The following is a 17,024-nucleotide window of genomic DNA, read 5'->3' on the forward strand; positions in this document are numbered from 1 at the left end:
TACTAGCTTTATTTATTTAAGATGAACTTTTCTCTCTCATGAAAAATGACACATGGGCTAATGAAATTGTAAGTAATGTGGCACAGCAGGAGGGGGAGGATGTGAGATAAAAGAATCAATCTACAGCTGAATAAATGTTTGAATTTGACACAAACAAGAACTGCATGTATCCCTAAAGAGATATGCTTGTCTTCTTGAGAAACAGTTAAAAGCTTACTTAAAATCTTTGCAATCGGCATCCATTCCATTTGGCAAACCTCTGCCATTTATTTTAGTAACATCCTCATCATCTCCTTGTTTAAGATCTCTGTTTTTGTCCTCCTCAAATGGAGAAGCCTTTCCTTTCTGATCTCCTTTCTCAGGTCCATCTGTTTCAGCATCTCTAGTGCCCTGAGGAAAAAGAATCTGTTTGATTCTGAAAATTTAACAAGAACACAAAAGGAGCACCATAAGATGACCTAATTCTACACTATAGTGCACGTAAAAAATACAAACATTTTGTTCTAAATGAAATTGCATTTGGTAGGTAACTTGTTTATGAAGTTTCAACCACATGCAATTAGTAATTGCTAAAACATAAAAGGGCATTGTCAGGATTTATAATGGAAAAGTTAACTCAACCTTAACTATAGCGGTGCTGGGAAAGCAGTAACACCACAAATTAGATCACTATATACTGTTTGATTTTTATTTATTTGTTTTAAAAAAACAAAGAAGTGTTTTTAAGAACACAAATAATATGAAGCTCTAGCCCAAACGCCATTTTGTATTTTGCTTTAAATATAGTTATTAAGAGCTTTTACAGCTCACCAGTGATTTGTACAGTGCCTATTTTTCTGACTGGATTTGAAGGTGATTGGTAAATAAATGCAATAATTTTCCTGAGATACTTATTCAAGGCCAACAACTCCCCAAATGCTTTTCCCTAACCCCTTCATGTTAGGACCTTCCAACTAAGGAAAAGTGGTGGGTAAGAACTACACATTCCTCAATTGAAGAGAAGGAGGGAAGGATAGAAGAGAAATGGAAAAATGCAGTAAAAAAACACAACTATGTACAAGAATTCATAGCACTGCTGTAAGTAACTATGCAAGCTTAAAGCATTAGATTACTTACAAAAGCTCCTTTCCTAAACCGGGAATCCAATTTATCTGCTGGAGAGGAACTTAACACATATTCTACCATGCTCACTCCAAGGCCACCACTTTCTGATCGAGGAGACAATACAGCATTTACTTCACTGTTTCCATGAAAACCCTGTCCAGGCTTTCTCTGTACCATAATAGGCTGGGACATAGAATGGTCTGTTTAAAAAAAAAAAATAAATAAAAAATTACTAATTTGTCCTTTACAGTATAACTTGCAAAGCTGATAACATTTCATAAAGGGGAACATATTAAGCAAGACCAGAACATGACAATTAAGTACAAAGCCAGTTTTATTTTTAAAAGTTATAACTGAATATATTTAAAAAAAAATCTTGTATCCCAGTTTTGAGATGTTAAGTGTTACTGGTGTACCACTGTCATTTGTTCAGTATAGATTTCTCAGAATTAACATGAGGGAAAACAATTTAAAATTTAATGCATATCTAGGGTTTTATAAAACTATTACTTTCAGATAACAGTTAACAGGAATGATCTTTGAATGCGTATTATAATCACTTACGAGGAGCTCCCCATGCAGTCTCTCTCCACTCATCACCAAGGAATATCCCTTTTTGTCCATCTTTTGCTGAATCATCAGGTTCCCAAAACTTTTTGGCAGGTAACAGCTATTTAAGAGGGGAAGTTACTTCATTTAAAATAGCCAAAAATTAACCAATAGTTCTTATAAATAGCCAAAAATATTAACAGCACAACTAAGGGGGATATGCTCCATCAATGAAACAAAAAAATTCTAGGTATTTAATTTAGACATTTTATAGATGTTAAATGTACAGAAGGAAACAAATTATATTTAAACAACATTTAAAGAGTGAAAAATAGCATCTAATTCCTCATGAAAGGAGCCCAACTGACAACCTAAGACTCAGGTACTAGTTACCCAGAACTCACACAGAATGAACAGTAACTATGGAAGCTTTCCCATGCAAATGTGCTGATGTTCTTCAACCCTCACCTAGTACGTTGCATCTCTAAAGGGGAGAAAACACTCCAGTTTCCATCATGATTCAAAATCTTGACCTTTCAGCCTAGGCAACTAACAAGAATATCAAATCCAGAGGTAGTTTTCATGATGTGGTTGTGTTAACTTGGAAATGGACCAAGTCCACAAACTTCAGATAATAACTATCCGCATGATGGCAGTTCAGCTACCTCTACCTTACTACAAACCCTGCCATGTTTGACCCAGTGACCTACAGATTAAAGGTTCGAAATCTCAGACATTCCCCTCAGCGATAGGGTTTGCTCAAGTTACTACTTCTAAGGTAGAAAAACCAAAGCCATTTCAGAAAGCAGGCACTGCATTTAACTTCATCAAAAACATTCCTATGTCACCAGTCTTTTTACATCATAATTTTTTCTATCTTGCTTTAGAACTATAATCATCAATGGCAATATAACTAGGTGTACCAACTCTACCACTGTGGTGTGCATCTAAGTCCTCTCAAACACATTAAGAATACAGCTTTCATTGGATTGTAATGTTTGTGCACACTGAAAAATTGTAACCCAGCATTTATTTTTAAAAATCTATTTGTTAGTGGAAAGTAGGAAAACATTTGAAAGGAGAATATTAATCCAATTCTGCAGAATTTAATGATCCATTTAAAACAAGTTTCTAGGCCTTCTGGAAGTGGAAAAAAATAGGACAACTATAATCTGATGCAACACTATTTCGCCTAGTCTGCAGATAGTGCCTATGCAGCTGCTGCTATCCTCTCTACTGCTAGTTGGGATAAGGAACATAAACTGCACTAGCAAAACTGACCAAAGTTAATGCCATATATGTAGGGCCCTACCAAACTCACGGTCCATTTTCATAAATGTCATGGTCATAGCATTTTAAGAATCTTGAATTTCACTGTTTCAGATATTTAAACCTTACATTTCATGGTGGTGTAACAAAACATGAATTTGTATTTAAAAATGGCAAAATATAAACATGTAATACCCTTAAGACTCAAACTGGGGTCCTGACCCAGAAGGGGGTTTCAAGGTTATTGTAGGGAGGGGTCACAGTATTGCCAGCCTTACTTCTGCACTGCCTTCAGAGCTGGGGGCTGGAGAGCAGCAGCTGCTGACCAGGACCCTAGCTCTGAATGCAGTGCTGCTCCCAGCAGCACTGTGCCAACAGCAGCACAGAAGTACAGGTGGCAATACCATGAGCCCCTACAATAGCCTTGTATTAACCCCCTTTTGGGACAGGACCTCCAGTTTGAGAAACGCTGTATTTTGGTATACTTTTATCCCGTAGTATAGGCTATTTTTATAGTATAGGGTAAAAGTACACAAAAGACCAGATTTCATGGGGGAAATCAGATTTTATGGTCCAGGACACATTTTTCACGGCCATGAATTTGGTAGGGCAGCAAGAAGAGACCATGAGATCCTACTTCTTTAGCGATCAGAAAGCTGAAGTCAAGAGAGTTGCTTCTCCCCTCTAGTAACTAAAGGATTAATGAGGCTTCAAATGTCTCAGAAACCTACTAGCCAGGAACAAAGTTGGTGGATAGAATCAGTGGGTGAATAGTTAAATTAAATTTGAAGGCCATTTCCCCATTCTTCATATTAAAATCACTGGTTCTTACAGTGGGATTTTAAAAAAGTCATAAATGAAGGGAGGAAAATAACTAGAAAGACAGAGCACATTTTCCCTGTGTTCAGGAGGATCTATGTTCATGATAATATTTAGGTATGCAGTGTCTTCATGTCAAAGACTGCAATGGAAGATGCTTAAGTGTCTGTTTCTATACTGTATATTTTAAAAAGTAATCACCAGGTGTCCACATAATAGTTTTTCATGTGGGACAAAGCACTATGTCTTCTATAAGTTTGCAAAGATCTGAAGTATTTAGATCTCAGAGGATGGAGAAGTACATCTCGAGGACCATGCAGGATTCCTCAATACTAGGTAACTGAGTGAAATTTAATGGCTTACTAACTAACGGTCCCATCTAGCTTTAAACTCCATATCTATGCCTGTAAAGGCACCGCTGTTTTCCTTTTGAATGTCCCAGGATAGGGCAGAAGGGAAATAAAGCCATTTTATGAAAACTATAAAAAAAGTGTGTTTATAGAAAAAGTGGCACTTCCAATAGAAAGTGCAAATACGATCATTCAGTTCAGAGATTTTTCTGGCAGAGATTACAGCTACCAAAAGCAAAAAACTGATGGGAAGAATGGAGCAGATTAAATCAAAATCTGATCAGGTCATCAAATTGTCATGCACTTCTAGCATGTTTATTTTGTGTCCTCTCAAATGAAGCTATTTCTATATAACTTCCATTATCCAGCTGAAGGTCAGACAGGGATGGTAGAAAGGCCAAGTGAGGAAAGATTGGAATAACATTTATTTATCCCTGAAACAGTGTGCAGGATTTTTTGCAAAACACAGGAGTATTGTCTATTGGTAGAGTGTCTCATCGAGAAGAGCAGCCAGAACATAAGAACGGCCATACTGGGTCAGATCAATGGTCCATCTAACCCAGTATCCTGTCGTCCGACAATGACAGGTTCTTCAGAGGGAGTGAACAGAACAGGTAATCAAGTGATCCATACCATGTCACCCATTCCCAGCTTCTGGCAAACGGAGGCTAGGGACACTTCAGAGCATGATTTTGCATCCCTGCCCATCCTGGCTAATAGCTAAGTTCAAGGAGGATAGGTCCATCAATATCTAGGTTTTTTTTTTTGGACCCTGTCTAATCTTGGCCTTCACAACATCCTCCGGCAAAGATTCCACTGGTTGACTGGGTGTTGTTTGAAGTAGTACTTCCTTTTGTTGTTTTAAACCTGTTGCCTTTTAATTTCATTTGGTGACCCCTAATTCTCGTGTTATGAGAAGGAGTAAATAGCACTTTCTTATTTACTTTCTCCACACCAGTCGTGATTTTGTAGACCTCTATCATATACCCCGTAGTCATCTGTTTTCCAAACTGAAAAGTCCCAGCCTTATTAATCTCTCCTCATACGGAAGTTGTTCTATACCCCTAATCATTTTTGTTGCCCTTTTCTGTACCTTTCCCAATTCCAACATATCTTTTTTGAGATGGGGAAACCAGATCTGCATGCAGTATTCAAGATGTGAGAATACCATGGATTTATATAGAGGCAATATGATATTTTCTGTCTTGTTATCTATCCATAATACTCAACGTTCTGTTAGGAGCACATTGAGTGGATGTTTTCAGAGAACTATATACAATGACTCCAAGATCTCTTTCTTGAGTGGTAACAGCTAATTTAGACCCCATTGTTTTATATGTATAGTTGGGATTATGTTTTTCAATGTGCATTACTTGGAAATTCAATGTTGATAAATACATTTTGTAGCCCAGTCACCCAGTTTTGTGAGATCCTTTTGTAACCTTTTGCAGTCTGTTTTGGACTTAACTATCTTGAGTAATTTGCAGATGATACAAAACTTTGCCACCTCACTGTTTATCCCTTTTTCCAGATCATTTATGAACATATTGAACAGTACTGGTCCCAGTACAGACCCCTGAGGGACACCACTATTTACCTCTCTACATTCTGAAAACTGACCATTTATCCCTATCCTTTGTTTTCTATCTTTTAATCAGTTACTGATCCATGAGAGGCCCTTCCCTCTTATCCCATGACAGCTTACTTTGCTCAAGAACCAGAAGAGGACTAAACTTCATCTTTTGCAGAGTCCTGCCCACGAGAGAGGATGCAGGAAAGGAATTAAAGAGGTATTTCAGGAATGGTTAGGATAGCAGGTCCATGGCTGCTGCTCCTTGTGAGAAGCAAGGTGTTTTACAACTGATTTTAGGATGCAAACAGATCTACCTTTGGTTGTCCAAATTTGTCTGGGACAGTGCCAACAGGTAGATGCTACATTTTGCTGTTGTGACAATTTAACAACACAATTGAATTTGCCCACAGAGAATGGAAGTACATAGGTAGGATTTTTCCCTGCCCAAGTTATGAGGGTTTAATCTTCCCTAAGGAGGGGGACTGACCTGGTTCTTCCTGACTGCTGATAGTTAAGCAAACATTGTGGTGTTCATCATAATTAAAATGTGGTTATTTAGCTAGTGATTAGCTAAGGGAAGGAACAGCCCAAACTAATTCCCATCTGTTATTTCTTCTGTGGTACCTGAAAAAGCAGTCTGCACCTCTATGACAGGCATGTCATTCATTCTGCCGCGTAACAGAGAAGCAAAGGCAAAACAGGCCTTTCACTTCAAGTGATGCAAAATGAACCGTATCCCTGGGTAAACTGTTCCAGGGGTTAGTCACCCTCAATGTTAAAAATATCCAGTTTGAACTTTGCCAACATCAGCTTCCAGCCATTGGACATTGCTCTGTCTGTCTGCTAGATTAATGGAGCTCTCTAGTAACACATCTTCCCCCCTGTGTAGTTACTTATGGGATACGATTAAACAGATTTTCAACATGCTCTCTGATAAGCTGAACAGACTTCTTTAGTTTCATTTTAAGGAGCATTTTCCAGACTACCTATTCTTGTATCTCTTCTCTGAACCGTCTCCAATTTTTCCAACTTCCTTTTTAAAATACTGACACCAGAACTTGACACAGTGTTCCAGTAGCAGTCTGACAACGTTATTTTTCTTGCTTGCCACTGGCTTACTGTATGGCCTTTCTTGAAAGGATTTTTTTCCCTTAATCCTTAAGATACTGCTGTGTATTTTCAACCTTTTGTGTGTGTGTGGGAGGGGGGAGGGGGAGGCTGGCAATTAGGTTAGAAAGCAGTGATATATAGTAAAGATTGTGATCCTAAGGCGGGTCACAGGAGAATGACTAATGGGAGACAACCAAACTGGGGGAAAAGCCTGTGAAATTAATAAGCAGGAGCTGTGGTTGGAAAGTGGAAGAAAGAGAGAAAAAGTCAGAGGTAAAGCGGCAAAGAATAAGACTGGAGGCACAGCTAAAAAGGGTAATCAGTTTTCAGGTGACTAACAGAGGAAGACCTCTGCAATACAATGAATCTCTTTATGTAGAAAACTTTTCTTTTCATCTTGTTTTCTTCTGAAGTAAACCACTACTGCATTATAGCATGGAAGTGGATCAAGGGAGATAAATATTTAGCTAAACACCTTATTCGGTCTTACTCATAAAATTAATTCAAATTGGTTTAGATATGATCACCCTTACAGATTGAAAGCTAGCTGAAGGACTGCCAACAAATGGTCATGATAAATGAACAAATGGCAACACTAGCTTGGAAAATTCTGATGTAGACTTGGGATCATTAATGAGCCCAAGTATAGAATTAACAGCCCAATGAAACCTGCAGATACTAAAATGGGAAGTGCTGAACCCCTGCAGAGACAGAAAAATAAATTGACCTATGGGGATTAGGAATATGATCAGGGAAATGAAATTCAATTCAGAAAAACGCATATGTGAGAACAAGAGAACATAACAGGAACGATGTCTTCACTGGGAAGAAAAAACTATCTGGACGTTTTTTAAAAAAGTACCAGTGGCGTAGCCAGGTGGAGGGAACAGAGGGAGTGATCAAAAACAAGGGCACCACCCGCTGTGGCGCTTTTACTCCCCTGGCGGCGCTCCGGGTCTTCGGCGGCAGGCCCTTCACTCGCTCCACGTGTCTTCGGCAGCACTGAAGGACCTGCCGCCGGAAATGCAGCCAAAGACCCGCGGAGCGAGTGAAGGTCCAGCCGCTGGGTGAGTAAAAGTGCCACAGCGGTGGCGCCTTTTTTTTTTTTTTTTGATTGCTCCCCCCCGGTGAGTAACAATTAAAAGGGTGCCAAGAAATTGACAAGGCGCCACTTGTGCTCAGTGGGGGAGCGGCCACTGCCCCGCTCCCACCCCAGCTACGCTACTGCTATTCACATGTTCTAGGAGCATTACAACACTACACTTTACAAAAAGTGCAAAAGAATTGGGCCTGGTCTTCACTAAAAAGTTTGGCTGACCCACCTATGTTGCTCAGGAGTGTGAAAAATCAACATCCGAGCAGTGTAATTAAGCCGACCTAACCCCCAGTGTACACGGCGCTAGGTTGACAGAAGAATTCTTTTGTCGAACTAGCTACCACATCTCAGGGAGGTGGATTACCTATGCCAATGAGAGAACCCTTCCCAGCAGCATAGCTTGCATTTACACTGAAGTGCTACAGCAGTGCTGAGCCATGCTGCTGTAGTAGTGTTTCAAGTGCAGACAAGCCTTTAGTCTCTGACTTTTCCCGAGGTGTTCATTGGTTAAACAGTAAACAAATTATACCAAGGTGTTCAGTGACAACTGGCATAAAAAACTGACACAGTTTTTTAGTTCCCACATTCAGAAGAATCACATCATAAAAGAGATAATCTGCTCTTGATACAGCTCTGATGAGACCACACCTGGAATACCGTGTTCAGTCTGGTGCCAAGAAAACAATCTGGAGTTCAGGGAATAAACAACAAAAACACACCACAAAACTAGGGTGTACTAACATGTGTCACTTGGGTAAAAGAATTAAGAAAAGGGAAATCTATGGAAAATACAGCAAACTTCCTGAAAGCAAGAAATGTGGAATAGGCTCCTGAAGAAATGGTAGAAGCCCCTTTGGAACATTTGATATAAGTTAGGATAAAGTACCTGGAATGTACCCTACCTCACGTGGTTGAGAGGATTATTTCATTAGGGTTTGTAAGGTGCTTAGAGACTATAGATCAGACTGGGAAAAACAAAATGCTCACCAGCTAAAACTTCAAATTTGTTTTCTCATCAAGAAATAATACTTTCCTTAGAAAGATCAGAGCCCAAAAATGATCTCTAACATGTTAAGTTGAAATATTGTTTGTTTTGATTGTCAAAAGGCATTTCTCTAATTTTCTGAAAGACAGCTAGGTAAGTAATTAAGAAGTTAGTGCATCATGCATGTAAAACAATAATTTGTTGTGGATTTGATATTTCAGTTTAATTTTAAAAATAACTGTTTACAAAGAGCTATCTTTTTCTTTTCACTCAATACTTGTGTAAAGTAATCTAGCATATGTCAGTTTGTACACAACCATATTGTACTTTTTAGCTGTATAATCAAAGCATTGAAATCACATGTATTGTGGTTGATACAGTTGGTGTCTGCAAATGTAGGAAACATCACTGCATCAGTTTACATTCTGTTTACATAAAATACTGGTTATTAGGTCCATAATAAAATAAATGTATCCACAATTTGGTTTATCTTGATTTCCTTAAGAATGCCTCTTGGCCCAGGCTACATCTGCCTTGACTCAGTTTTCTCAATATATTCCAAATGGACAATAGCCAAACCATACTTCTTTGCATTGTCTTCAAGTGATCTGGCATAACAAGCAACACAGTATAGATGGGGCATACTTGCAAAATATCTCACAGTTGCCACTATGATATCAGAGTTTGAAGCTGCAGTCACTTTTGGAGACTTAACTGGAAAAACTTGAAAATAAGATTCAAAATAAATTCAATCTTTTTAAGATGGAATAAATCTTAATGAGACTGAGAATAGCAAGCCTAACGATATGTTTGATACAGTGCACAAAAAACAAGGAATATTTTATCAAGAGGCCTGTGTGCCATTTGAATAACTCATATTTATCACTGTATTGGCTAAATGACAGAATCACTTTTGATTTGATCTTTACACCCGATTCCTATAACCTCCTAAAGCTACCCTGTATAATCAACATCTTTTTTCAGATTTCACCTCCACTACGTCAGCAAAGGGACAAGTAGCCCTTCATTAATGTGATGTACATGGACTCTTTGTTAGCTGCAGAACTGTCAGATCCTCAGCAAGTAGAGTAATAAGTCTAGCTTTCAGTATGCATTTCTCTGAATTTCCTAAGAGACTTTATAATAGTGTTTTTAAAGTCTCTCACTCTGTGGGTGTTAATCTAGTTTGAATGAAGGAAAAGGCTATTTTTAACCGGCAGAGTATTTCAGATTATTTAAAATTGCACCTCTCATTCTGGAAGGAAGCTTTTGTTCCTCCTTCCTAGGCCATGGCACATGCACTGGTCTATCAGCACTAAGGTTGTCCATTGAAGAAGCCATGCCACTAAGGGTATTATAAATTGCCCTAATTTCCAGCCAGTTTATAATTGTTATTTTTCTTTGGATCCAGGAATCCTGTAAAAGCCCCAGCACCCCAGGCTTGGGTTAGTGGAAATAACTTCTTAGAAAGCAACAGCAGAGAATTTCACACAATCTTTACATTGCCTGCTCTTCTTCCCCAACCTTATCAGCTAACAAGCCCAATATGTTAACATGATCGCTCCATTTACCATAGTTCTTAGATACTGGAGTTAACTTAGACACCACCTTCAATATTGTAAATATGGTCTTTAGATGCCTGAAAAATTGGTTTGTCTAAGATCAAAAAACTTCACTAACCAAGCTAAGAATCTAAACAAGCTAAATTTTATTAGAATTTTCAGTCCTCCAACAGGATTTTCTAATCACCTACAAATATTTACCTCTCCCATTCCCCGAGATTCTAGTGCAAGAGCTTGAAACTCATGATTCATCTCATCCACAGATCGAACCTGAAGAAAAAAATTAATGACAATTAGCAACCATTAGATAGTGAATTATATCTTAAATACAGTTATATATTCCCCATATGATTTTACTGTTTTTTAAAAAATGGTTTCTAAAGTTCCATTTCTAAAATTTGCTATTCAATCTATAATCATACACCTTTCAGATTTGGTAAATGAGTTTACTTAAAGACTGCAACCAGTTCTTTAATGCTCCATGTTAAAATTTGTTTTGCATTATTGTGTTAAGGACAAATATTTTAAAAAACTATAAATGTAGCATATTACAGTAAACATCAACTACCACAAAAACAATGAGCAATTTTCTATCTGCAAACACACACAAGCATAAGTGAAATTAATGATTGGTGTATACATATTAATTTGGAAAAGAAATGATTTGTTGCACACAAAGTTACTGAGTACACTTGAGGGAAGACAAAAGGTATGGAAAAATCTCATGAGAGTGCACACGAGTGGCTATCACTACTGTCTATCCTATTCCCATCAGAGATACTAACCTCACCCCCAACAAACACTTTGTATATTTTCTACCTCTAAGGAATGGCCTTCAAAGGAACTTTCAAAACTAAGGAAAACTTAGAAAAAGAAGGGGCAAGAGAACAAATAAAACTACAATTGGGTTGTTTGTAACACTAAAATATGAGAGGGCACAGCAATGAAATGATTTAGAAACACAATAACCCCAAAATTATGGAGGAAAATGAAGAAGCAAATTTCCTTGTTTTTGTTGTTCTCTGTTGGATCCCAAGGAATCAGTTGCTCCCAGAATGCTGTGGATGTGCATTTTCCCATACACAGTAATTGACACTACACAAACATTGCATTTGTATAAACAGATGTTTATCTAACAAGGTATACAAATGCTGTTTTCTTTCACACATCAAAGTTTCTGGTCATTGATAAACTTGAAAACAAGAAAAAAACTGAACATGTTCAAAATTGCACATGCAAATGTTATTATCATCTTTCTGTTGATAGACTGGATAAACTTTCAGTTTTATAAATTCCCCAACAGCAAGTTTTTTGTAGCAAATTTAGCATTTTGAATTTAAGCAGCAGTGTTGATTTCTTGGCAATTTCCATTGCTAAAACTCAGTCCTCTCAAGAGGTCATTAACTGAGCATATTAAACTACAAAATATTAAATCTTTGAAGTCAGCATATGAGTACATAGTTAATTTTTCTGAAGCAAATGCTTAACTGAAAGTCATAAAAGAACACTTCTTCATGAAGAATATGATTTTGGTTATTTTAATTCATTATCTCCATCCCCAGTGAGCACTCAATGTATTCAACCAGCACTAGCAGAATATTTAGTTTTGAACTGAATTATTGAAAGAGCAACCTAAACACAAACTTTCTTTTCCCAATACTAGAAAATTGGGAATTTAAGTCAATTAGGTTGATTTTTACACTGATTGTATCAATGAAACTGAAGTAAGACTAGACAGAACATTATGTTCCTATAAAAATGTCTAAGAACAAATTTTAGGCTGGAGCATAATCAACAGCAGATTAGTAACCTATTTAAATAAAGAAACTTTTATTTGAAAAGCTCAGGGAAGCAATGAAAAATCCTTGTGTGTGGAAAAAGATTTTTGGGGAAAGAATGAAATTGCAAAATTTCAGTTTTGGAAGAGGCTTCTGAATTTGGGTAATCTAAATTTCTAATTTACCTGCATAGATATTCATAAGAAACAATGGAAGACATGGAAGACATATTATAAATAAAAATAAAAAATATTGTGAACCACTTCACTATTACTTTGCAATTTACTATTGAAAGAAAAAAAAACTTGATATATACACAATTTCATCTCCAAGAACATGGTTTTGTTCAATTAGCACTTTTCAAACAATTTGTAGTAAATTCTTGTTAATCTACAGTCATTCAACACAAATGTTGTGTAAGTCACTGTCTAACAATTAGCCACATTTATAAGTCATTAACATTTTATTAAGCAACAGAGGGTCCTGTGGCACCTTTAAGACTAACAGAAGTATTGGAGCATAAGCTTTCGTGGGTGAATGCCCACTTTGAAGTGGGCATTCACCCACGAAAGCTTATGCTCCAATACTTCTGTTAGTCTTAAAGGTGCCACAGGACCCTCTGTTGCTTTTTACAGATTCAGACTAACACGGCTACCCCTCTGATACTTAACATTTTATTGTATTTTTTATTTTGCTGCAAAAGATTAAATGTACATTGCCATGCCTACCCAATTTTCAACATTAAAAATACCTCAATTACAGTCCCACAGAACTCTACAAAAAGAGCGAAAGGGTAACAATGTAACTAAATACATAGGTTACACTTAACAAATGCTTTAATGAACAAAACTGAGGAGCTGGAGGTCTCTATAGTTGTAGATCAATCCTATACATTGCTCAACTTTATTTTGCCCATGTTCCAGTCTCATAAGCATGAAATTTGAAAGATTATTACTGTTACTGTTAGTAATGCTATTGCAAGACTGTAACGTTACCAGAAGAGTGGAGCATTCATTTGTGTCTCCTTCAGGACACACGCCTTCATCAGAAACAGTAGTACACAAAACACTGCCATAGCATTGCAGGTAACACTGATGTTTTAAAAGGTCTGCATTCTCTAATCCCTATTATACTGGATTTCCTTGGGTATTGCCTACCAAAATTTTCCTACTTCTTCACTGAATTCAAGAATTTATTAAGGAAATCTACAGAACCAAAAGGAAAATATATTGGCTGGAATCACATAAGCAGACAGGAAGTTCTGACTAGCATTGCTTATTACTTATATTACCATAGTACCTAGGGGCCCTAATCATAGACCAGGACTCTATTGTAACAGACACCGTACAAACCCAGAACAAAAAGAGTCTCCTGCTTGGTTCCTCTGATCCAGAAGTAACATTTATCTAATTAATTAAAAATGCCTTATTCCTTTGGTGCAACCTAATTAAAAGATCTTTCAGTACAGAGTTTTTTGATTTCTTTACAATTTAAAAAACACTGTCAAATACTTTGTTCAATATACATTTCCCCATCATTTGTAATACTTTATGAACTAGTGAGAAAAGGGTGCCTTCTCTTAATTATTTTGCCTTTGACTAACTTATTTCCCCAAGCACTTTTTGAAGTTTTCAGTTGAGTTCAAAACTACTGTGTCAATTTTCAGTTACTACTTAGGCTAAATCTACAATAAGAGTCAGGAATGTGATTCCCCTGCTTGTGTACGCACTCCCACTAGCTCTCATCGAACCAGGGTGAATATAATTGGAAGTGTTGCCCCAGTTGCAAGCGTAGTGGCAGCGAAGGCCACTAAGCTGTGTGGAGTACATACCCACAGGTTTAGGCAGCTTTATACTCTGCATGGCTCAGCTGTGCCTCTATTGCTGCTACCCATGCTACCGTGGCAACACTGCAGTATTTATACTTCCACTAGCTGGATGAGAGCTAGCGCAAGTACATGTACACAAGCAGGGGAAATCACACCAACAGCTCATACTGTAGACAGCCATTGTTTTGCACAAACATTTATTATAGCACAGGGAATAGTGTTAAGTAAACGTGTGCTGTTAAGCCCACAGCAAAGTCTCTCTTTAATTAATGTCATATTTAGTTAATTAGTTTAGAGGTCAATAATTTGGAAAACCAAAAGATCCAGCTGTTTGAAATGTAAAAAATGAGCTGTAGTTCATTTTAGAAGTCTAAGTAGGACAAACTCCCAAACAAAAGGGGGGAAAAAAAAGAGCAACATTTTCAAAGCAAGGGTTCCTTGCTTTGCATCTTCTCACCTTTGTGCAGGCCACCCTGACAACTCAACTAGCACTTCTGGAAACAGAATCTTTTCTGTAGCTGGAAAGGCCCTGTTTTTGGTTGAACACATTTGCCTTTCATTTATCTTTTCCCCCTAAAATCATTTTGTTGAATATTCTCTTCCATCATCCAAATGTTTTGGCATTAGGTGCTAGCACTAGTCCCGATATTTAATACAAAGAACTCATTCCAAATGTCAGAAGCAGGTAAATACTCCAATAAAAACAAAATATACACAAAGTTGAGACTAAATACCTATGACACATTCCCCAGACAGGTATGTATAAATTTTTGACAAAATAAATCCATGTAGGATAAAATAAGCAAACAAAATAGAATATATCCACTTTAGTTTTAAAATATATTCATGTGTAAATTAGAAGTGTTGTAATGTCTTCCTTGACTTTCTGGTCAAAACTCTTTCAAGGTATGTTTTCCCCGCTCTGCTACTGCATATCACTATTGCACAAGTGCCTAAAGACTGCTCACCTGTACTGTGTTAATATCACTAACCAATGCAAGAAAGTATCCCCGACTTGTGGTACTGATAAAGGTGAATGTAAAGGCTTTTTATTTAAGTCCTATTTACTCACTGAAGATAGATCCCTACCTTAGAGCTTTGCCTTTTGGTCTGTTGTAACATCTTTGATTGAGGAATAGATATGGATTAAGTATTGAGCTAACTGATCTTAAACTGTCACAAAAAGATAACTCGTATTATTACCCTACAGCATTATCTGAGGTTACCAACATTTCATCCCACCCACTGAAATAGAAAAAACAAACAAACAAAAAAAGACATCAGAAACACAAACACACCATATCTTAAATACCTATCATGTAGCTCCACATGGAATCAACAAACTATACATCCACTCACTTACATACTTTGTTAGGCGTTCCAGCTCCAATTTTTAAGTATTAACAGTTTCAAAAGGTACCTTTATTTGGTCATGAACTTGGTAAGCAATTTTTAGAATAATCAATTCTGTTCACCATACAAAAATACAATCAGTCTCCATTACACCTGCCTTTTCCTGTTCACTTCCAACCTCTCCCTTACCCCAATCTCCCTTAGCGTATGTCTACACTGCAATAAAAGCCTGGGGCATGGCCACAACTTGCCCGGGTCAGCTGACTCAGGCTTGCGGGGCTATATAATTTCAGGGTAGACATTCGGGCTCAGAGACCCCAAACATTTACACTGGAATTGTATAGCCCTGAAGCCCGAGCCCCGCAAGCCTAAGTCAGCTGACGTAGGCTCTTAGACTTGGTACAATAGTTTTTTTTTTTTTTTTTTTTTTTTTAATTGCTGTGTAGATGTACCCTTAGCTACCAACTGCACTGGTCCTAGTTTATCTCACTCCATCTTTTAACCTCCCCCTTTCTTGATGCCTTATTCACAACACTCAGGCATATTCTGTGCCATATCTAAGGATTGGACAATAGCAAATGTGTACTTACCTTAAAAAAGGCACTAAGAATGACTCAGAGAAATACAGACCAGTAACTTTATTCCATTTACCCGGTATGGAAGTATTAAAAATATTACAGAACAACTACGAGACCATGACATGATAGGGTTCAACCAGAATGGCTTCTGCAAAGGAAACTCATACCTCCCTAATTAGAATGTTTTGAATGTGTTAATAAAACAATGGATAAAGGAGAACAAACAATTTATTTACATTTTCATGAGGCTTCTGACAAAGTCCCTCAAGAGGCAACTGAAGAAACTAAGCAGTATTGTCTTTTATCAAAAACTGGCTAAAAGACACAAAATGCAGGAATGGACAGTTAATTTTTTACTAAGTGTGGGGTGCCACAAGGTTCCATACAAGAACCGGTGTCATATATATTTATTAATAATCTGGAAAAAGATATGAACAGTGAGGTGGCGAAGTTTACAGATGACAAATTTATTTAGGTCAAGACCAGAGAAGACTGACAGCCAAGAGACAAACCAAGCCAAGAGATCGAGCAATATGATGGCAGATGAAATTCAATGCTGATATATTCAAAGCAATGCACACTGAAGGGAATTTCTGAGCTACTCAGAAACCTTACTGAGTTCTAAATTAATTAGATCAACTCAGAAATTAGGTCTGCCCATCACTGTGAGCAGTTCAATTGAGACTTCTGCTCAAAGAGCAGAAAGTAAAATGTCAGGATGGATACACAACAGGAAATACTACAGAAATTTTGCCATTATATAAATCAATGATATATCCTCATCAGAAATATATGTTTAGTTGTGATGACACCATTGCAAAGTATAGCTCAGAAATGATATAGCAAAATTGGAAGTTTAGTGATGGGAAACAAGAATGACTAAACTCCCATATGAAAAGAGATTTAAAAGACTGGGATTGTTTACCTTAGAGGAGATGAATAAGAGAGAACATAAGAGTATACAAAATAATGAATAGTACAGGCAAAGTAGAATGTAAATTTCATGTCACAATTACAAGGGAATAGCTGATGAAAATAAAAGGTGGCAGATACAGAACAGGTAAGAAGAA

The 17,024-nt window shown here is 37.3% G+C and overlaps 1 protein-coding gene across 6 annotated transcripts in view; it reads right to left on the bottom strand.

The window, feature by feature from the left end:
- PUM2 (pumilio RNA binding family member 2) overlaps nt 1-17,024 on the bottom strand; it is a 110,564-nt gene that overhangs the window by 62,999 nt on the left and 30,541 nt on the right. For all 6 annotated transcript variants that reach the window (XM_054021705.1, XM_054021704.1, XM_054021701.1 and 3 more), the window contains 4 exons: nt 10,619-10,687; nt 1,669-1,774; nt 1,117-1,304; nt 218-390 (listed from right to left, as the gene is read on the bottom strand). In XM_054021705.1, the coding sequence (XP_053877680.1) occupies nt 218-390; nt 1,117-1,304; nt 1,669-1,774; nt 10,619-10,669 (518 nt within the window). In that variant the 5' untranslated portion in view covers nt 10,670-10,687. The remainder of the gene's footprint in view (nt 1-217; nt 391-1,116; nt 1,305-1,668; nt 1,775-10,618; nt 10,688-17,024) is intronic.

The sequence above is a fragment of the Malaclemys terrapin genome, chromosome 3 (genome assembly GCF_027887155.1).
Source record: "Malaclemys terrapin pileata isolate rMalTer1 chromosome 3, rMalTer1.hap1, whole genome shotgun sequence".
NCBI lineage: Eukaryota > Metazoa > Chordata > Testudines > Emydidae > Malaclemys > Malaclemys terrapin.